The 23,853-nt window shown below is 42.4% G+C and overlaps 1 protein-coding gene across 3 annotated transcripts in view; it reads left to right on the forward strand.

Annotated features, from left to right (window-relative positions):
- LOC144818472 (uncharacterized) overlaps positions 1 to 23,853 on the forward strand; it is a 301,011-nt gene that overhangs the window by 111,221 nt on the left and 165,937 nt on the right. For all 3 annotated transcript variants that reach the window (XM_078675938.1, XM_078675940.1, XM_078675939.1), the window contains one exon: positions 7,833 to 7,960. In XM_078675938.1, coding sequence (XP_078532064.1) covers positions 7,865 to 7,960 — 96 coding nt within the window. In that variant the 5' untranslated portion in view covers positions 7,833 to 7,864. The remainder of the gene's footprint in view (positions 1 to 7,832; positions 7,961 to 23,853) is intronic.

Genomic DNA, 23,853 nt, shown 5'->3' on the forward strand with positions numbered 1-23,853 from the left:
ACAAAATCCTGGAAAATACAAACCCAGATGGCTGTGATTAGATTTTGGAAGAGATTGGAAGACCCCGAAAACCAAAAAGTAGCATGTTGGTGTCGCAATGAAATACTGAGAAGCGAGCTAAAATGGGCAAAAGGTTGTAGGGACAAACTGAAAGGAATTTGCAAAGCATTGGAGATTGATTGGGACCAAGAATCGCTTCGGATCCTTAGTACTAAAGGGGAGCTGAAGCAAAGGGGGAAGGAAGTCTCTAAAGCAATTGATATAGGCTATCTAACAAATAAAAAATCAGTGACGCATATGTTAAAAGCCTGGTCCAATGAAAATTGGTTCCCCTACCTCGATAGACTCCCTAACCGAGGGTTCAGGCAAGAGATCCTGAGGTGTCGAATTGGGATTAACCCGTGGATAATAAATAAAGAGCTTAAAGCCAAAATGCTAGACCATGAAGGCTGTTGCAAGTGTAAGTTGAGAACCAAGGGAGACTGGCCGCATATTCTGTTGGACTGCCTGTTTCTCCTGGAGCAGAGAAAACTATGGCTGCGCCCGGTTTTCATAAAACATGAAATAAAAACGAGGAGGCAGGCAGCCAGCCTCCTAACAGAAATACCCCTCATTGATATTGCGATTGCCCTAGGGAAATTCTTAAAGGTGGCCCAGAGTGCATGGAGGCCCAAGGAAAAATGTAGTACTGTATGAATTTTTCTTTTTTCTTTTTTTCCTTTTTCTGAAACTTGCACAACGTTATGAACTTGAATAGGTTTTAAACTTTTATAACATGTTTTTAGGTATTGAACTTTTTAACCGGTGCTTAGTGTTTTATAAATGGAATTTGTACCTTTGAAAATGAAATATAGAACTGCCTTTTAAAGAATAACATTTTAAAATAAGTATAGGTATTTATTGTATACACCCCTTATTGTGTTATGCTCACTGCTTTGTTTAAAGACTACGGTCATAATAAACATACATTTTGACTTGACTGGCTGTCAACGACAAGTCATTGGTCTGTGATGTCAAAGAGGCAACAACTGAATGAAGCGGGTCAGTTGCTGTTAGAAATGGGGTAGCATGGTGCAGAGCTGGTGGGCCAAAGAGACCGACGACATACATATTATGTGGTATGTACAGTGTGGTTGGTGTACCCTCTGTAGGCAAATTGCAAAACTATCTCCCTCTTTGCTGCTGTAGTGGCAAAAGAAATGAGGGGAGCTACTTCCTACTCCTAAACTCATTCTGAGATGTGGGATAAAAAAAGAGGTTGCATTATGTTCCAGTTATGGGCAAGAATTTATGAGGAGTGGATGGTGGTGCGTATGAGGTGAAAAGGGGAATGATGTGGATAGACTATTCAGTCTGCCATGTGGACATGTAATGCTTACATTTAAGAGCACTTGAGAATGTTTCATGCACATATGTTGGGAGAATTGAAGAATATGTGATTCTGATTTTTACGAGTAGCTCTTGTTGGCCGTGGAATAGGTCATGCTGACATTCTGGGAGCAATTTAAAACAATTGCCTTACATTGCTAAAATGTGTGGCAATTACTGTTTAATTATACAAATATATATTTATTTATTGTTGGGGCAACTTTGTACATATGTTGGATCTTTTGATGTTGATAGTTTGAGACTAACACTTATAGTTATTTCGGAAATATGACTGTCATATTTGGAGAAATGTGCGCTTATTTGAAAGATACTGTTTGGGTAAGGTACGAGTCAAGGAACATTTGAGACTAATACATAGTTTAAAAAAAATCTGAAATAAATGATGAGAGGAAAAACTTCCTCATTCAATTAGACTTGCTAAGTTTTTTTAATTTGGGTCCGTGGGCTGTCCATGAACTCGGGGTCATGGACTTCTGTGGAATAATGGCCTAGCATCTCTAATTATTTAACCGCTTCTAGCACATACTTAAATATTTTTAAGCACAATGTCTCTAAAATTATTGAAGGGATTTACAGGAAACCAAGCAAAGGTATTTCCTTCAGTAAACTTTCATGCCAGGTCCCTTTCGTTTTTTTGTGCAAAATGTCCTATGGGAGTTTAAATGGGAAGAGGCACTCTTTTGACACCCCATTATTGTCCCTCTGAGCCCCTCAAATTATGGATCTATAGGAAACTTGCCATGCCAAAGCATGAACTTCTTTTTGTGGAAAAGTTAGTGCAGATTCATCATACAGCACCAAAGTTGCAACAAAACAAATATTGCCTTTTTAATGGGAACTCTGACCCGACCATAGCTATAGAGGCGCTATAGCTGGCTTTAGGAAAGTAGGTTTCTTTTGCAGTAACCCCCCCACACTTTTGTTTGCCTGACTCTTTAAGCACTTTGACATAATGCGCCTGGGGTCCCTGCCAATCACGTTCCCTGGGCCTGTGTTCTTTACCAGAACTGGACCTCTCTATCCACAATTGTCACATCGCTGGCCCCAGGTAAGCCCCTTCTAAAAGGTACCATGGGTACCAAGGGCACTGTGACCAGGGAAGGCCTCTAAAGGCTGCAACGCCTATTGAGACCCTGCACCTTAACACCCACACACTGCCATTGCAGGCTGCCTGTTTTGGTGCTGAGAAAAGTGAAGAGTCGGCATGGCACATATCCCTGTGTGCCATGCCCGCAACCCACTGCCTGTGGCCTAGGAAGTCACCCCTCTAGCGGAGTGCACTAGACCACATGTGAGAGTACAGTTGCAGGTGCACTGTACCCCTACTGCGTCTAAGTCCATTCTTAGACACTGTACATGCAGTAAAGCCATAAAGAGTATATGGTCTGAGGGCTTGTCATTACAAACTCACAGCTCTGTAAATACTTTACTGAAACCAGGGAAGTTTGGTATCAAACTTCTCAGCACATTAAACCCACTCTGGTGCCAGTGGGTTTTAATGTAAAAAGCACTTAGAGATGCCCCCTGAAAACTGACCAGTCCTGGTGTGGTTCCTGAATAGCTACCCGCCATTTGCCACCACTAGATAGGTTTCTGGACCCCTGGGTAGAGGGCCTCCACTTTCTGGGTCCGGAAACAAAGCCCATCCTGGGCAGAGGTGTCATGCCTTCTCCCCCACGATGGCCTAGGTCCACGAAGAGGAAGCTTCAAAGGCCTGTCGCCTTTGTTAGCGGACCCTGTCGCCTTTGTTAGCGGACCCTGCCTTTTGCTGCCCCAAGCAACCGGCTCCCACTGGTTCTGACTCCCACTTTGGTGAGAAAATTGGCAGGAAAACCCAGGGAGGAAGAGCAGTGTGCCCACCTTTTGGCAACCCCACCCCTCATGTGGGGGAGGCGAGGTGAAGCACACAACTCAGTCCCCTCCATCTTGAAGACGAGGGGACACAGCCAACCAGAGAGAGGCTCATGCCCCCCTCCCACTGGAGGGTGGCATAATAGGGGATGTACTCACCCCAAGGAAGAGACCCATTGGTCCCAACCTGCACACCCCTGTAAATGCTACTAAATGTAGTATTTAGGAGCTACCCTGTACCTTGCCTGCTCAGACTGAAAAATAAAAAAGAAGGTTCGAAGACCCATGCTGAAGGAGTTAGAAGAGGATGACAACTGCTTTGGCCTCAGCCCTACTGGCCTGTCCCGACTTTGACATGTTCCCACCCAAGCCCCGGCATGTCCAGCAGCCAGCAGCCATCCATAACCCAGAGGACCTGCCCTGCTTTCACCGAATAGACTCTGTCTCCCGTGAGCAGCCGCTCTGCTCCAACCAAAGACTCCAACACCGACCCCGGAACCAGCCGAATCCGCAGTTCTGCACCACTCTACACCCGACGCCCACAACACGAGTTTGAGTGGCCCAACACCATGAATAGGTCTTCCCAGTGATCCTCACCTGGAATTTGGTGATCCTCGACCTGCCTTGACCTCTTACCCGACACCTGCAGCCTCAACATGAGGGGTTACCCCGGCCGCGACCCGACATGGTAAGGAAACCAGACCCCCAAAGACACCCCTGCACCTGACACCTCACGGCCTTGGGTGGCCCAACTGACAGTGTCCATGCATCATCCCCCAGCAATCCAACTTACCTCTCTGGCTGGGGGTCACCCTCAGGAAACTGCAGCATCTCTTCCAACATGGAGATCTCCATTGGAAACAACAGGGCTCCCAATGACTTTATTAGTACCCTGCTTTCAGCTGCCTCCGTGCTGCTGGTGGTGCAGCTCTTATGCTGAGTGTTGGCCCCTGCAGTGCTGATCCTAACCCCTGGAGCTTTGCTCCCACAACCAAGTGGCCTGCTTGTATGCAGCACCTAACCAATGGCCCACTTGCTCCATCGGCTTACATTGGGCCCCTGCACTCTGCACCCTGCCGCCCTAGTAATGTTGGTGGTGCCCTTTCAGTGCCAACCTGAAACTTGATCTTCACTCCAGACACCCAACATTGTAGGTCTTTTACTTATCTGTAAACCAATAACATTCTTTTTCCCCATAGTAATCCATGTTGTGGTTTTTCTTCTGAAAATATTCTGTCAACCTGTTTTTTGAATGGAACAAAAGTAATTATGCTTTGAAAAGTAAATTGTCTTACTAACCTTTGTATTGTAGGATCAACAGTGTGATATCTAGGCCTTTCACCCCAAATAGTCGATGTAACTAAAAAGTAACACACAAGTAATCCAAAGTAATTCCTATGTATTCTGAACTGTTTTGAAAGCAAATCCAAACCTGTAATGATTCCAATTTCACCTACAATTGCATCTCTGTGTAAAGCCTTGCAACTGAAAATATATTTTACCTACCATTGTAAAGTTCTGTTTGGTTCTACAAATAAAACATAAATATACCTTTTTTACACTTACCTAATTGGTCTGGTTAGTCTCTGAGTGTGTGCCATCAAGTCGTGTCTGAGTGAATACAATACATGCTTAACACACCTCCTAATAAGCCTAACTGCTCGACCGAGCTACCACAAATAGAGCTATTAGTGATTATTTAATTTTGCCTCTACTATACCTCTGGGAATCCATTGGACTCTGTGCACACTATACCTTACTTTGTTATGGTATATAGAGAGCCAGCTTCCTGCACTGCCTCTTTAACATATATGTGTATGTTTGTTTGTTTTGCAGTCTGATGGTTCGACTTTGATTTTATCATCAAGGATGGAGAACATTCAATGATGTAATTCTGTATGCACATAAACCTTTTAATTTCTGTCTCCTAATCCTCAAATTCTCCAAGGCTATGCCACAAGATAGCAGCATTGGTAATGTTAGCAAACTGATGTGCACATTTATTTCCGTTCAATCATACTTCATCAAGGCTTTTCTTTGACAGTAGTTTGGCTTGCCCCTGTAAAAAAATCAGAATATTGATTTTGGAGAGATTTGAAGACCCTGTGCTTTATGTCAGAGAATAGTGCCATGTATAAAAGTCAATAATTTCAGGCAGATGCATACCTGAACTGCTTGTCTGACTGCGTCTGTCCATTGTTCTCCATTTCCTCTGTAAATACTAATTTTCCTGCACTCACAAGCAATTATGAATCACTGCCACTAACTAAAACTTAACCCAGCCATTATGCCTGAGCTCATGTTGATAAACTAGTGAGTTTTGATGTGCCACAAAATAATTATTAGTTTATGCAAGCTTAAGTTAGCATAACTAGGCTGTGCCAGACTGCATTGACAATCATTCGTGAAATGCTGCAGAAAAGTGCACGTTTATTTTAGGTTTACATGCTTTCCACATGCATGTATCTTTCCCTTTGTCAGAAAATCAATGGGAAATATAGTGTCAGCCAAGGTCTCTGTGTATAAAATGTATGTGGAGAGAACAGGAAGGATGTTTCTATTACAGGTTCATGGCCATTTAGTCGAGCTCTTCTGACAGTTGAACTTGCTGTTGAATTCCAGTGCTGCATAATGTATGATTTCATTCCTTAATTAAATATGTACAATTTTAATCACTAAGATGCTTTAGGAAGTAAAGGTTTCTAGTATTGTTGTACCAATAGATTTATTGATTGTCATGAATGAATCCTCTTAAACCAACCATTCTATGTAATGTCAAGCTATGAATGAGTGTGCCTTCTGTTCCTCAAACATTATAAAAGGTGCTTTCTTGGGAATAGCCAACTTTTGTTCATGGTATGGTTAGCTACAGAACAGTGAGAAGTAATTGTTTAGGTTTTTCTGGAGACAAACCTTATGTCTGTCTGCTTGCTAATTAACTTGATTTATTAACAAATTACTTTTACTTTCTGTAATTATACTATTTTTTAATAAACCTGTGAAGATATTAACTTTAGAATTTTGCCACGTGCACGTTTTATTAATAAAAGAAGAGAAAAAGAGGGCCTCTGAACAAAATATATACTGAGGGGCAGGCCCAGAAGAATATAGATCAGAAATGCAAATAGAAACCGTCTACCTAATCAATTTAAAGGTTGTATTAGTCAATACTTCAATAACCTTTCAATACATATTTGTGGAGCCCAGCATACAATGTGCATACACATAATTAATTTCATTTTACTTTTTTATTTATTTTTTCAAAACGTGTTATCTTGTTATTCAAAATATGATTTTCCTGTTTTAATGGACATAATTGAACAAAAAACTTTTTGATAAAATTGTCAATGTTTTGCCAACAAGGCTACACATACCCTTCTTCACATCATCCACCAAACAGTATTGCACTAAAATTGTAGAATCATACTGCATTCACTCCTATCACAAAGCATTCATCAGACATACCTCAGTTGTGACCAACATCAAACCACATTAAAAACAGTAGAGGAACACAATGAGAGATTTCAACATCATGTATAGGTATATATATTTTTCTTGGGAAAAATCAATCAAATATACATTGGTTGTGCTTTGATGCACTCTGCTATCTAATATCTCCTGTATGCACTCTGTACATTAATGTATCATGCCTTTTCAGTTTATAACATACGATAGGTATAACTTTTATTCATACCCAAATGTATAGGGTCATTTCATCTTGTTTATATATGTTCCAAACTTGAAACAACCTTCAAGTCCTCAGTGTGTTGACGCCAACACGTGTTTCGGTGCTAGACCACAATGTGGTTATGCCCCTACCTCAGGGCGCTCAGATGTCTTTCATGGTCAAAGGGGGAGAAAGGGAAGGCGATAGTAGCCCCGGAGAAGGAAACACCTGTACAATATGGGTAAATAAACATATTAAGGCTCATAACCACTAAATAAAAAATAATAAACCTTTGTTGGGCATTACTTGTTTACTCGGAAGGAGAAATTACCCTGTGTGTAATAGTAATGCCATTCACCAATAAATATATCATACCTGCATCTACACCCATTTACCTTGCTAGGTGAACCTTAGTGTGACATAGACCAAATATGTAGCCCCACCAAGCTATAATGGCACTATAAAGAAATACCAGGTCAAACACCTCACCAATACATAGATAGAGAACTAACACAACAACCTACACCCCTATGGGTACTACTGCAAGGATAGAGAAAATGATATGTTCCTTTCTTGGCGTTGGAACAGCTAAAGCGAATAAAATACAAAAGATGAATAATTTTGATCTTATTGATAGAGAGCCTCATTCTAATGTGATGCTCTTTTTCAAAGTGTATTTTATGGGCGATTGCAATTCCTTATTACCAGGACAACACTTGGCGAGGACATCATGAGGCCGATAAAGTTATTCATAACATTGTTTCCAGTGCTCATGTTCTATTCACCAGCTAATTTATAGAGTATATTTGTGGAATACATGGAATATTAGGTATGGCATATTTGTAGTAGCATTGCATCTTCCATCCTGTGCCATGATTTAAGGACTGGTAGTCATCTTTTGTATTTTATTGTCCATCTGTGTCAGATCCGGTCCTCAAGAAGTACGAGTTGCAGACGATGGATACGAGTTGCCTGTCCGTGGACCAGCTGATCCTGTATAGGAAATACGTTAGTGACATCCAGCAAGTCACCATTGTACAGAAACCAACTCAGGTAGGCGAGTTTAGAGCACAGAGTGAGAACCTGCCTCCCTGCACTGCAAGGAAGACCTGCTCATGACATTGGCTGGCAACAATTGACAGATGCCTCATGATTTCTGGAAGTGACTTATAGATACAGCCCATTATTTTGGTGGTAGTTTTATGGACTTAAAAAAGGAGGCCTGTTAATATTTATGCTTTCCCCTATGGTCTATTTGTTGCCATTGTGTATGAGTTGATTGTCGTTAACCTGCTGACTAAGCTGGAGGTGCTAAGAATGTTCATCTATGATGTTGATTTATATCCTTGAAGTACTCTTTACCCATTGGGCCTGGAATGTGGACCCCATGTTAGCACCAACCCGGGCTGCAAAATCCACTTTACTGGGGATCTCCTTCTTGATTGCCATAACTGAGTTCTAGGTTTACACAGTGCAAGGCCCTTTAACCGCTGTGCATCACTCTTCGTTTGTGATAGGTGTCTCGAGCAACGACGGTCCTCTATGAGAAGCCTCTTCATTTCCTGAATCCACAGCTTCTTCCAACCAGCAATACATACCTGCAAACAGAAACTCAATGCACAGCCATAACAATTTGGGAAATGTCCTCTCAATTACACTTAGGCATTGGTCAATTTATTGTTCGTGCTTAGAATCCACAATGATCAATTCTGTCTCATCTTATAACTCTACCCTTACGAGTCACCTTTGAGCCAATGGGATATGACTCTCTCTGCGTTGCTTACTTTTGTGTTCTTGTTTGTGGATTCATAGCTTAGTAAAAACATCAATTGACGCTTGGCTTTGTCTGAAGAGGAACAGGAGGGCCTGTTCTCCAATACACTGGCCAGACACTTGTAGTCTTAAGCCCCACCTTCTGGAGTCAGTTCTTTTCCCTGTTCCACAACAGTTACTCACTCACAACCTTGCAGTGGTGATGCAGCATCACACGCGACAACCAAACGCGTATTAATACAGATCATCCTCAGTCACAAACTCCACCAACAAACCACCATGGTAACATGTTCTTACTAAAAGCAGTTCCAGTGGATTTCGTAAGGCACGATCTAGCATCATACATTATTTGATTGTCTCTAGTATCAATCCTTCCTGAAAAGAAAACTGTAAATCTATACTCCTTTTATCTTTTTCCTTGTCTCAATCTTCTTATATTAATAGTCGCCTGAATCTCATACTCTCTGTACTGTTTGTAGTTTTCTTCCTTTTATGTTACTAAGCAATGTTTTGGTTTAAGTCGTGTAATTTCTGAGTATGAGTTTCCCTTAATAAGGGCGTAGTACTTACAAATATTGAAATAGCATCTCTCATCTTGACAGAGTGAGACAGAGGGTCAAACGGTATTTCCCTCTCTGATTCACTCTCATTTCCCCTCCGACGTCATTTCCTCTCTGCAGGTACATGCCCCTGTGAACAATGAATTGTCTGGCTCGTTAGATAACCGACAGCCAGAAACATTCGAGTCTGTGGTTGAAGCGATTACCTGTAGTCGTTCTGTTGCTGAACCCTCCCACGTCCTGGCACACGTTCTGAGACGGCATGGTTATTTACGGCTATTATTGTTAGGTTCAACGTACTGAACGTGCTATAAATATCCTGCCACAATATTGCATAATCACGAAATAGAGTCATCTTAAGGAAATGCTATTGTGGTGAGCAGGCAGCTGGTTTGTCAACTTGCGGGTTGGAGGAGGTTTGGCCTCAGCTTCATGCAACATTCTTTGCTTCACTTCCTCTTCTTCGTCATCTGTGGTGCTGATTTGGATTTCGTTATATTTTCAATTAACTCTGTTATTATTCCTTCGTATCGTGAAATTGCGCTGGCTCGTTTCCTTTTTAAAATATTCTCTTATACCTATGCAACAATTAAACATTTGTATTTAGCCAAAATTTTAATTATTTTGTTGTTTTGGATATATCGATGTGCTTAGGTTCCAGAAATTGCATATTCATTGGTAAACAAGCATTGGCAAAGTCAATCGGTCTTGTATTGACCGGCAGCTTTTTGGCTTTGTCAATGCTGTTTTTGCCATTTTGTTTTTAAATAAAATATTGATGTGGCAGGTGCCAGTTACTCACCAATTTTACAAATCAAGCCATACAAATGATTTTGAAAAAAAAGAGCAAAAATGTCTATTTGGTCTCAGAAAAAACTCACTGCCATAGAAGTCTCTAGAACTTAATGGATCTAATTTGTGTTTGGAGGTGCGCCTTGTGAAAGTGCAGCTTGGCATTACTCGTAGTTAAGTTAGTCAATGGTTGAAGTTGGCTTACCCATTGGCCCGATGTATGCTGTAGTGGGTCAAAGATAAATGTGTTGCTGGTGTTGAGGGTGCTCTATACAGGAGCTACTTTCCACCTAAACGTGAGAACTACCCAGAGTTCTCTGCTTCTTTTTTGCCTATATATATAAAATGTCAATCTCTTGTTCGCTTGCTTGCCCTTCGTAGTGCTGGAAAGAACAGGAACGGACTCCACTTTTGCTGGTGCAATATTATTTATTTCTTAGTGCTCCGCCATTACGCGTTTTGGCCTATGCAGGCCTTGATCACATGACGTGGCTACATTACAGTGCTCATATTTAAAGTGACAAGTGCAAAAATGAATACAAAAAACAGACTCACGTTCAACTTCACATGGTCTCAGCAAATGACAGATGCATTACAAGTCAGTTGAGCAATTTGATAAATAAATAAACATTCCTTTTGCTTATAATTAGGGCTCCCGGTTTTATGGTATTTATTTTTTGACATTTCAGTCTGTATTTATCCATATTTCTTTTTTGCTAATTTTATCTGTATTTATCCATATTTAGTTTAGGTTTTTTGAAAAAAATTAAGCTTAACCTAGTATATTTCCACTTTTATTAAACCAATAAATAAGCACTCTTACCTTGAATACCTGATGGGTTTCAGTGATATGAAGACCCTTAGAACATAAATCAATGCCCTCATATGAGACTATTGAAATTTCATTATTAACCGTGTGCATATTTACTGCCGTTTAAGCCTCTTTATAAACTTCATTTCTTTTTTAAGCCCCTTACCTATCAATCCACACAGCTATTGGCCTGTCAGTCATGGTAGAAAGTATTTAGAATCAAAAAAGCAACCCAATATCCGTTTTTATCCACATTTAAAAATAAATACAGACAAGAAAATAAATGTTTTTCTGTCTGTATTTATGTGTAAAAATCCGTAAAAACGGAAAACAGGGAGCCTTACTTGTAATAAATACATAGAATATGAATGTAAAAATACAAGTATAAATAAATGAGTCAAAAGATGTATACATGGCTGATATAAAACCATTTAAAACTTTAAAATGTCTAGAAAAGCCTTTGGCGCTGACTGTAACACTTTTATCGAGACCATGGTTTTTTTGTCATGTCAATGTGTATGCAGCCAATTTGCAACCTACCGCCATCTAGCACTTAATCATCCTCTTTTGCTCATTGCTAGATTGGCGTAGTGTATCCCCAGTGGGCCTGAATTGCTGTATGTTTTCATCAAAAATGTGTATTGATAAAGTGCTTATTGCAAAAAACATCTACCCTTGTGCCAGCCAAATAGTAAAAATTATAAAAAATAAAGGCTAAAATTTTAAAAATTTAAATGTAGAGAAGAAGCAGGGATTGTGTGTGTTAGCACACATAAATATTTACAAATGGACATGAGGGATAGTTTATCGTTGTCTACCACCTCTTAATGATGTTATAGACAGATGAAGAGATCTTCACTAGCATTTAGCCCTTGTGGGCTTTTGGTGTCGAGTTCTATGATTTAGCGTTTTTCTAGTTTTCTTAGAGTTGCCTCCCGATTGCCTCTGCGTCTTGAGTGCAAAACTGAGTCTAATACATAGTACTTGAGATGCTCTAGCTTGTTCTCGTGGACTTCTCTGAAATGTCGTGCCACTGGATACGTGGGATCAGAGTTTGTGATGGCTCTGATGTGTTGGAGAAGCCTCTTGTGGACCTGTAGCTTTGTGCTACCTACATAACGTAGTCCACAAGAGCACTCCAACACATATACAGCATGATCAGTTCTGCAAGTTAGAGGTTTTTGAATGAGGATGGGCTGCTCTCTAAAAGGCATGGTATATGAAGTTGTATTGATACCAAATTTGCACGCACGACATTCAGTGCATTTCATGAAGCCCTTTCTTTGAGTCAGCCAATTTGATTTAGTTTTGGTCTCTGGGCTGCTACTAACTAGAATGTCACTCATAGATTTGGCTTTCCTAAAAGTGATGGCTGGCCTTTTAGGTAGTATGTCCCCTATTACCGGATCACTCAGGACAATTAGCCAGTTCTTAATGATTATGTTGCATAATCTATTCTTCTGTTTATTGAAAGTCAGGATTAGCTGTGTACTCTCATTAGTCTGAACTTTGTGCTTGTTGTGTAGAGGTGTTATCTCATTGCCTGTTGTTTTAAATAGCAAGTCGGATCTGCTTAGAGCTTGGGATTTGGTTATGGCCAAATTGATGGTAGTCTCTGAGTAACCTCATGCCAGAAATCTAAGTTTGTGCTCCCTTTGAGCTATTTATAGGTCTGCGTCACTACTGCATATGCTTCTAATTCTAAGCATCTCACCTAAAGGAATGCTGTGTATGAGGTGTTTTGGATGGAAAGTCCTCGCATGTAATACGGAGTTCCCCACAGTTTGTTTTCAATGTAGTTTGGTTTCAATTTTCTTGTTCAATATATACCTCTACATCTAAAAAGCAGACTGATTTTTGGCTCAGATTGGCAGTAAAATGTAAGTTAATATTGTTGACATTAATTTGTGCTATAAAACTCATGGCGCTTTCTTTTGTGCCTCACCATATTACAAATAAGTCATCAATATGCCTTATCCATTTCACCACATGTCTATCAACTACCCTTGTAGTCTGCTTTAAGGACCAGCTCCTCCCACCATCGTATGTGCAGACAGGCATAAGTGGGGGAAAAGATGGCTCCATTGTGACACCTAAGATCTGTTGGAATATCTTATTTTGGAACATAAAATAGTTATTTCCTAGTCAAAAGCTGGTCATATTCAATAACATTTTGTTGTGTTAGTATAGATGAATTGACCTAGTGCCTAAGAAATGTTCCAAAGCTCTCATGCCATCCTTTTGGTGAATACTTGTATAGAGAGTAGTGACATCCAACATCATTAGCCATTAGTCCTCTTCCCATTGGCAGTTGTGTATCTGTCTGAGGAAATCACTGGTGTCATGAATGTAGGATGGCAGTGAGCGCACGTGTTCTTGGAGAAGATGTATGCTGTAGTGGGTCAAAGATAAACGTATTACTGGGTTTGAGGGTGCACTATAGTCTATACAGGAGCCACTTTCCACCTAAACTTGAGAACTACCCAGAGCTCTCTGCTACTTTTTTGCATATATATATATATATATGTCGTGTGTGTGTGTATATATATATATATATATATATACACACACACGACAAAGGACTGTTGGAAATGGATGAATTTCTATTTTTGAGACGGCTGAATCCTACCATCCCTACCTTCTACCCTTTGCGTTACCGAAGGTGCACAAGAACAAGCTGGCACCACCGGGGAGACTCATCGTGGCATCGCAAGGAAGCCTTACTGAACATATGTCGATTTATATGGACTTTTTTCTTTGACCTCATGTGGAAGTCCTTAAATCGTACATTAGAGACACCAAAGATTTGTTGGGCCAGATTGCATCCTTGCAATGGGAAGAAGGCTATAAATTGATGGTTTTGGACATCACTAGTCTGGACACTTCAATAGCGCATCAAGATGCCCTGGTGGCATAAAATATTTCTTGGATAAACGTCCGTTGAAGTATACTGACCATAGTGCATTGGTATTGGATTTTGCCAAATTCTGTCTGTTTAACAATATTTTTCTCTTTCAAACAGAGATGTATAGACAGACCTCAGGCACGGCCATGGGCACCTGCTTCGCCCCCAGCTATGCAAACTTGTTTGTGGGTTGGTGGAAGGAGCAGGTGGCCTGGGGCGTGGCCAACAAAGAATGGACCAATCGGGTCGTCAGATGGTACCGTTTCATAGATTACTTGTTCTAGATTACTTGTTCATCATTTGGAATGGGTCATTGGAGACAGCTTGGGATTTCATTGGGGTCCTGAACATGAATGAGGTCAACCTTGAGTTCACTGGAGATGTGACTGCTGAATCAGTGAATTACTTACATCTGAACATCTATGTGGAGGGAGGGCAGCTGAAGACCAGGCTATATCGGAAGACAGCTGCAGGGAATTCTGTCCTGCATGCCTCTAGTAGCCATCCCACTAATTTGGTGAGGAGTATCCCCTACGAGGAACTACTCAGGATTAAGAGGAATAGCTCAGAAGATAATGAGTTTCAGGTGGCTGCGAGGGACAGTATAAAACGTTTCAAAATACGGGGCTATAGCCAGCAAGTGCTAGATGAGGACTATGGGAGAGCAACTTGTCATAAAAGGGAGGATCTGTGATGAATAAGGACATACAGAGTACCGACACCAGAACTAGTGAGGGTAAATTTAGTATCATAACTACTTTTTCAAGGAATGCTAGGGATCTGAAAAGAATTATGAAGAAAAACTGGCACATCTTGCAGACAGATAATGTGATAGGGGAAGATCTTCCATCCTACGTCCTTGTCATTTAGAAGGCAAGATTGTTGAAAAATGACCTAGTACGCAGTCATCTAACTAATGCCCCTAGATCTGCTTTTGGCTCTATGCAAGGGTTTTCCCATGCGGGAAGTGTAAAGCCTGCAGGGGAAGCAAGAGGGTACTTGCATATGATATTCCAACTGTAGGCATCCATAAAAACATTAGGAAGTTCTGGACTTGTACTACCCCCTATAGAGTGTATTGTCTCTTGTGTCCATGCGGCCTACATTATGTAGGCAGCCCTATTCATCCCACAAAAATCAGGATACTGGAGCAATAGCGGAGGGGGATGAAGCTTACACTGTTGCGGAACATCATCGCAACAGGGATTTGCTGAGCTACTTTTGCCTTGATCATGTGCCTAGCAATCCAAGAGGGGGTGATATTATTTTGAGGTTACGAAGGCTGGAGTCACGGTATATAATTGACCTTCAGACGAAGGCACCGCTAGGCCTCAATAGCAATGAAGAGCTTGCTATACAACTGGGGGAGTGAGGTAGTTGATGAATTAGTCTGGTCAATCAGTCTGTCGTAGATTCTGTATATATACTGAGATGACGCCATGATGTATATAGGAGATGTGTGTGTATAAATATTGATGTATTAATTTCTCCCTGCTCTTTGGTTTCTACTTGAACTTGACGAAATTTCAATTCTTTTTGAATTTTCGAGTTTCTGATTTGATCCTCTTATCTTTCTTTATCTCTTCTATCTTTATCTTTACCTTGATTTTCCACCTCTTTTGACGTAATGAAAATCAGTATGTGCTCATTAGTATATAAATGTAAATATTGTGGATTGTGTAGCTAGGCTGCCTCAAGACATGTTGGAGTGGATATATTTTTTTTTTCAGGATTTGTGATACCTTTTCATCCAGTGTGGTGATGATTTTTTCCCATTCAGGGGGTGATGAATTTAACAGTACATTGATTATAGGAGGAATGCCATATTGGTAGAAGTGCCCATCCATGGGCGAGATGGATGATTATTATTTTATATAATTTGTAGTTGCACTTTGGTTTTGAGGTTATATATTTTCCTCTTATGTTGGCATTTAGGCTGACAATCAACTGCTAATGTGATGTTTATGTTTGTTTATTTAAGCATTTCGGACATTCAAAGATGGCGCTATTATGTTGTACTGAGTGCTAGGGATGCCGCGATTCTGCGACAGTCCCTTCTTTGTGTTAATGCAGGAAGTAAGGTGTTTAAAAATCATGAAATTTCAGCGCTTCGGTAAACATAGAAAAAGGTTGTTACCGAAACGCGTCTGTTTTGATGTGCGAGTTTGCTGTTTAATAAATTAACAGAAACGGCCCCCGGGAGTGCTGTCTTCCTTGATGAAAGTCGGAGAAGAGGAGGAGAGTTGAAGCCGTAATTGCCATGCGGGAGCACCCCTGCATCTAAGAAGCACCCGCCTGCGAGTGCACCGCGTTGGTGCTTGGGAGCTGGTATATATATATATATATATATATATATATATATATATATATATATATATATATATATATATATATGTACAACAGACGCCATCCATCACGCTCCTTTACCTCACGGGCAAACAACGTCGGAACGAAACCACAGGTACGTGCAGTATTTTCAGTGCTTTATTTCGTGCATATAGTTCAGCCAGCAAAATGCCATGACGCGTTTCACCTCTCACAGAGGCTTGATCACATGATGTGTCACAAACATAGATGAGGGTATATATACTGAAGTGGTTAACTTTAAACCATTCACAGCTGTGTACATTTTTTCTAAAGTGCAATCATAGACATAGTAGATGTACTGCCAAAAAGGAAATACTTAGCAGTAAGCAGCAGGATTAGGGGGCGTGGTGCCCAACATCATATAGAAATATACCTTCCAAATGTTTAGAAAAATATATACTATATACAAAATAAATATGTAGAAAAATAGACAATCTCTTTACATTCCTATTTACATATTGTTAATAAAAACCAATTAAAAGGAAGTCATATTTACATATAAAAACGCATTTCATATAACCTCAATGTTTACATTGGTCTTGCTACACTGGTATAAGACATAGTGAGGAAATGGGGAGGAGTGGAGGATTCAAAATCAATTGCTCCCCCACCTCGCAATCCCTAGTCCCTCACCAATGGTCTACCATCTACCTACAATGTCTGAATTAATGATAAACCTGCTTAGCTGTTAAGTATATAAATACCCTACATCATCATACTGGGGAAAGTTCACCCAAAGTGAATAAATGTGAAAGTTATTTAAAAACTAAATGATAGTTGTTTAGTTACAGTCGGGGGTTCGAGCACTCAGTTTTTTGGTCATAGCATTATCCAAAAACAGATGATTTAACCAAAAGGAGTTGAATATCCAATCACTTAAGTAAACTGATATATAAAGGTTCGAGCCAATGTTATTGTAGACAAGTATACATATCCTCGGTGGCGTTAAGGCCTCCCGGGGCCTTACTGTTGAACTCCAGAATGTATCTCGTCTCCAGTAGCCTCAATTGAGCATCCCTGTTACCCCCTCTTTTGAGGGGCGGGATCGTGTCCACTAAGAAGTAGACCAATCCATCTGGATTACTGTTATGGAACTGCTCAAAATGTCGCGCAACAGGGTAAGCTGGATCTTTACCTGAAATGGCTCGGAGATGCTGCAATATCCGTTTGTGGGCGGGCAGTCGAGTGCTGCCCACATAGCATAGCCCACAAGGACATTGCAGCACGTATACTACGTATTCAGTTTTGCACGTAAGTCTGTGCTTGATAGCTATAGGCTTATCATGGAATGGGATGGAATAGTGGGTTTTACTGATCCCTTGCCGGCAAGCCTTACAGAAAGGACACCTTTTAAAACCTCTACTGAGGTCCATCCAGGTCCCTGAGAGAGGCTTGTCCAGAGTACTGCTTACTAAAGCTGTTGCCATAGACGGAGACCTTCGAAAAGTTAATTGCGGCTTGATAGGGACCAGGTTACCGATGATCGGATCTCTCTTAACCAAATTCCAATTTCTGCTGAAAATCTTCCGAATTTCAGCGTGTTGGACACTGTAGGTGACAATTGCCCTTGATTGTATGATTTCCGAATTGGTTACAGTTACCTGCCCCTTGCCTTTCAGGGCCTGTGCCCTTGGAATGTTTTTCGTACGCTCTATAGCACTGTCCACCACATCCGCTCTGTATCCTCTCTCTAAAAAGCGGCTCCTGCTTTCTTTCTGTGCTTTATCACACTCATTCTCAGTACTACAGAGCCGTCTCATGCGCAACATTTCCCCATAGGGAATGCTGCGTATGAGGTGTCCGGGGTGCTGGCTGGTAGCGTGTAAGAGAGTGTTACCTGAGGTCTCTTTTCTATAGGCTCTTGTCTCCAAAGCATTGTTCTTGATGTACACTTCCACATCTAGGAAGTTCATTCTTTCCTTGTGTATTGCGGATGTGAACTCCAAATTATAGTTGTTATTATTGAGTTTACACACAAAGTCAGTTGCCTCATTCACATCTCCCTTCCACACAAAGAATAAGTCATCTATGTACCTGCAATACAAGACTATGTTATTTCTCCAGATGGCTTCGTGGTCCCCCATGAGGACCCGCTCCTCCCACAGTCCCATGTGTAAACACGCGAAACTTGGGGAGAAGCAGGCCCCCATGGCCACCCCCCTTATCTGTTGGTATATTTGGCCATAAAACAAAAAATAATTTTGTTCTAAACATAGTCTCAGCATGCCGATGATCATCCTGTTGTGGTGTACATAGTTCATGGGCCTTTTGTTTAGGTAATGTTCAACTGCTTTAATCCCATCGCTGTACCTGATGGAAGTATAAAGGGACTTCACATCCAGAGTCATCAAACAGTACTCTTCACTCCAGACCACATATATATATATATATTTTTTTTTTTGTTGCATGAATTGCAAAGTCTGAAATAAAGAATCTGGCTAGAACCACGCTGGAGCGGCTCTGAGTGCTCTTTTCTATCCAATTCCGAGGAGTGAGGAACTGGGCGTTCGCAATATATATATATATATATATATATATATATATATATATATATATAAAATCAAGAGGCCTAGGCTAGTGCCACATTGGCACATCAAAAGACAAGCATTTACAATGCAACGGTCTCGCCTTTGCAAAAGTTAGAGCTATTGGCATTGTAAATGACAATTTTTTTATTTATGTGTTGGTTTTGAAAACAGATAAATAAATGGCATTGTCATTTACAATGCCAATGGCTTAATCTCTCGCAAATGCCACACACAAACACACAGACCCACACACACACACAGACCCACAAGCACACACAGACCCACACACACACACAGAGCCACACACACACAGACCCCCACACACACACACCCACACACACAGACACACACACACCCACAGACCCACACACACACACACCCACACACACACACACACAGACCCACACACACAGACCCCCACACACACAGACCCACACACAACAGAGCCACACACACACAGACCCACACACAAACACACAGACCCACACACACACAGACACACACACAGATCCCCCCACACACACAGACCCACACACCCACACAGAGCCACACACACACAGAGCCACACACAGACCCACACACACAGACCCACACATACACACATACCCACACACACACAGAGCTACACACACATACACACACAGAGCCACACACACACACACAGACCCACGCACACACACATAGAGCCACACACACACACAGACCCACAGAGCCACACACAGCCCCACACACACAGAGCCACACACAGAGCGAGCCACACACACACACATACAGAGCCACACACACCAGCACTGATTTGCTGTGGAGTGGTCTCTGTACCTGTGGAGCATGTAGTGCTGGCCTTCGCTGCTCGCAGGGAGATCCCCAGAGTGCAGGTCGAGGGGGCTTGGACGGGACTCCAGCGGTTGGTTGCGGTGTTGTCTCAGAGGACCTTGCAGCGATCATTGCAGGGATTGAGGATTTGCGGAGTGGTCTCTGTACCCTCAGGGGTGAGTCAGGACAGAAGGCGAAAAGTGACAGAGCCTCGCAGCTTGCCTCCAAGCGTCAGCCTCTGTTATTGTTGTAGGGCCTCTGCAGAGACGCCGGCTCGCAGCGAGTGTATTTCGGCACTGCCCAAGAAGGCTGCATGGGGTGGCGGGATGGAGAGGAGATTGGGGCTGCGCAGCTTCCGCAGGCGGCCCCACAGACCCGGGCAGTCATCACTGACCAGGAAGAAGCGCTGCTCCGGGTACGGTGAATTTTACAGCATCCAGAGGGTTAAGAGGGCATGTCTGCAAGATGGAGGGGTTCTCCCTCCATAGAGAAGATACCTCTGAATTGACAGAAGAGAGACATTTCCTGAAACAACCATGGGTGTCATTTAGGAGTGGCCATGGGTCGCTGCTGTGACCCTTGGCTTGCCCCTTTCGACCACTGGCACTGCTTTTGAAACACCTGGCCTCCGCGGTGGCAAAATCAGTGCCTGGCACACAGGAGCAGCACTTCCTAATGGAGGCTGGTTGGAGCTCTGCTTGCGTGGTGGTTTCTGTCAATGTTTTGATTATACAAATAGTGAATAATATTGTTTACTATTAGTGTACTACAAAATGGAGTACATTAGCAGAAGTATGACCCTATCTGGAAGCTAAGGTAAGTTAAAAAAATGCTGTTAAATGTATGTTGTTCTGCATGCTTCAGGGTGAGAGTGTGTTTCTGTACACTAGTGTGTGAATGTTCGTATGTGTAAGCATGTGTATGTGTGAGTTAAAGTAATGGTCAAATGGCGTGCGATGTCACTTCCACTACCCCTGGCGTTTTGGTTAATTGATGTCCATGGAAACAACAGCAGGTAAAGTGGAGAAAAACAGCTGAGGAAAAACATAAATATGAATAGTGGAAAAAGTAGCTGAGAAAAGAAAAAATGTAACGGGTGGAATGTATGAAATCCTCTCAGCCACTGGTAAGCAGTCTTGGCCGCATTCCATTCCATTTTCTTGCGTGCTGGACTGCTGCAAGCAGGGAGCAGCCACTTGCAAACCAGCCTTCGTAGTCCAGAAGAAGCAAAGGAGCCCGAACTCCCAGGCCAAGCCCCTTGTGAACTGGAGCACAAGCAGCCACAGATGAGGTATGGCCTGGTTTGACCTGTGGTTGATGTGTTTTTTTTTGTTGCTTTTTCAAAAGGCGAATATTGAATTGAGTGATTTGCTTCTATGCCCCTTGAGTGCAGGGCACGTTAAAGTGGCAGTAGTTTCGGTGGTCTGCTTATTTCCAGTCGCAATATCCATAATTTTGCTGTAAATATTCAATAAAAGCAATGCAATCTAAAAAAAAAGAAAAATCTCTTCGCTAAACATCCCGCGAGAGGGTTGCACTGTGCAACTGGGCTAATATTGAAATGTTCCATGTTGCTCTGGGTTACGGCCCTGCCATGGTGGCGGGGTCCAGCATGTGCACGCGCGTGTTCACACTTGCAGGCACCAACAGATTCCCACCGACTAAAAGAAGCGATACACGCACGGCCAATGGATGCGAAAGACAGGAGGCTGAGGCAGAAGGTAAAAATCTAAAGCAATTGGTGAGAGACTGAGGCAGAAATGCGAGAGACGAGACAGATTCTGGCTACAGATGGTGACGGTGGGGAGCGGAAGTGAGGTGGCAGTTTTGCTGAGCTGCCAGGGCCACTCAACGCACTGCATTCCTCCCAGTGAATTGGATGAGGCCTGCTGAGGCTCTGAGCACCGCCAACTTCTCCCTCTACTCGCTTTTCTCTTCCTCGCTTCCCCAAGGTTGTGGGTGCATGGAACGAGGCCTCTTTTGGAGGGAGACATGTGGGGCCGTCACCTCCGTATACAGAGGTAGCCCGCGTGATCTCTCCCGCCCCCAACCCTTCGAGCTCCACCGGCGAGCCCTTATCCATCGCTCTTACTCCCCAGCACCCCTCCCCCCCAGAACTCCAGTTTTCCTGGCACTCGCCTTCCCTACCTCGGCATAAACAGTGCCGCATGCGCATCCTGCTCCCGGAGCCAAGACAGGTGTTTACAAGGGAGACGAGAGCTGGAGGATGGGCACGAGAAGGGTGGGAGAGATGGGCTCTCGGACTGAGAGCTGACACACTGAGGTTAGGATGAGAGAGGGAGTCCTTTGTAGCGGGAGCCGCAGTGTGCGAGGGAGTCTCCGAGCCCCAGAGCCTGAGGGAACATTTCACACTTTGAGGTGAACCGCTCGGTCCAACAATACAAGGGATCCTCATGAGAAATGCGCGGGGGAGGGGGTGTGCATGAATACGAACCCGTAGCCATGCCACCCGGGCGCCACAGTGAGGGTTCTGTTGATGTGAGAATCACCACTAGCGGTTTATTTTGTCTTGTTTTGTGACACACCTTTTGTTTGGCTAAATTGAAAAAAAATTAGCCTGGAAAGGCTCATTGAAAGTAGTGACTCCATTACAGTGTTGTGCTGTATGGTTATCTGTCATCGGTACTAAAACCTGGCTCAGTGTGCATCGATGCTGGCCAGAAGACGTCTTTCTGTTTGTCTTAAAACATATTCTGTCTGTTGAAGCTCATGTTTTTTCTCACGTGAATGTTTTTGGGGTTCTTTCCAATTGATAGGGTGAATGTTGAGGGTATTGCTAACGTCGGGCAGGGTGATTCGAGTATTTAACAAGCGATGCCATTTGTCTCTAAGCCCCGTCCTTTTGCAATTGGGGGGCATGTTTTTGACTTTCTTTTTAGGATGTAAACAACAGTCAAAAACACGCCCCCCAGTCTGAAAAGGACTTGGCTTACAGACAAATGGTTAAGCCCCGTCCTTTTTAGACTGGGGGGGCGTGTTTTGGACTGAGGACGTCACTGAGAGAAAGAACCGAAAAAACATGCCCCGAATCCGAAAAAGATGGGGCTTAAATTGAAAAACAAACCTCTTCTACAATGGCAGGCCGCTATTTAGGAAGCCAGCCAATGGAGAAGAGGGGCGGGTTTAAGCCTCACTACTAAGAAACACAAAATCTCGCCAGCGAAACTGCGCATGTGCGCAGCCTACGCTAGCCGACACCTAAAAAAGGAACCTTCTTCATGTGTCAACATTCTCTTTGATTGAAGACATTGAATGATAGCTTTTTGTCAATACCACACTCAAAAATGGCAGCAAAAGCAGCATTTTAATTTGTGAGACAATGCAAGGCTGTGACAATAGTTCCTGAGTCTCACCAGGACTCATCTGTGCACTCATATAAACGGCAATCTTCTCAATTATATGAACACACAACAGGTGTAAAATTGTACATACATGTTTTCCTAGAAAAGTAACATGCTGCATCACTGACCACTAAGACAAATGTTGCACGATATGAAAATTGTGAAAAAAGGCAAATGATCAAATAGATGTTACCAAGAAGTTTTGCAAAACACCACAGCTCCTGATTCTGCTCCCAAAACCGAAAGATATTCCCTTTACACAACACAGAAGATTAAATTGCCACTTATCTGTGCGGTTCCTGTCGGACAGTGAGTTTTAGTTCACGCATAAGATTTATTTTCAGTGTTTGATTTCTCAGAAGAGTCTGAGTTCAATGTATGCCAAAATGTGATTCTTTTGATAAATTATAAAGAATGTTACAGTTCTACAATTGGCTTCTTTTAATACAGTCTGGTCCTGCATCACTTATTAAGAGACTGACAATTATGCATCATACATCATACAGCAGAATTAATGTGCAAAGCACCACTTTTGTTCAGAGAAAAAACTTATGACACAACATGTAATATGCTTATTAAAGTGTTCAGGTGTGGGAATAATGGTCAGGATATTTCTGCTGATGATGGACACAATATACTTATGTGACTGGGCAGAGCTTTTACTTATCCTCTCCTCCCCCACCTGTGGTCTGGCTTGTGAGTGCCAAAGGGGATTTGTGATGTTCTCATTGCCGGAGTTGGTTGTCAATGCTGCAGAGACCAAGCATCGCAGAGGAGAGCTGGAGTTTCCAGAGTTTGCGGCAAGGTGTAGGGTTAGGTATTCACAATGCTCCAATGCTGACGTCCACATTGTATGCGGGGACTCAGGGGGCTCAGTTTGTAGGTGGCCCAAGCTCATGGCACTTAGTATGGTCATGGGCAGAGTTTCACTGAGTCTCAACACACGTGCAAACAATGCAGCTGGTAACATGGTGTGTTCAGCGTGAATGTGTTGTGGACTCCAATGGATCGTAGGCCTAAGCCGTGCACTTAACA

Source organism: Lissotriton helveticus, chromosome 2_1 (genome assembly GCF_964261635.1).
Source record: "Lissotriton helveticus chromosome 2_1, aLisHel1.1, whole genome shotgun sequence".
NCBI lineage: Eukaryota > Metazoa > Chordata > Amphibia > Caudata > Salamandridae > Lissotriton > Lissotriton helveticus.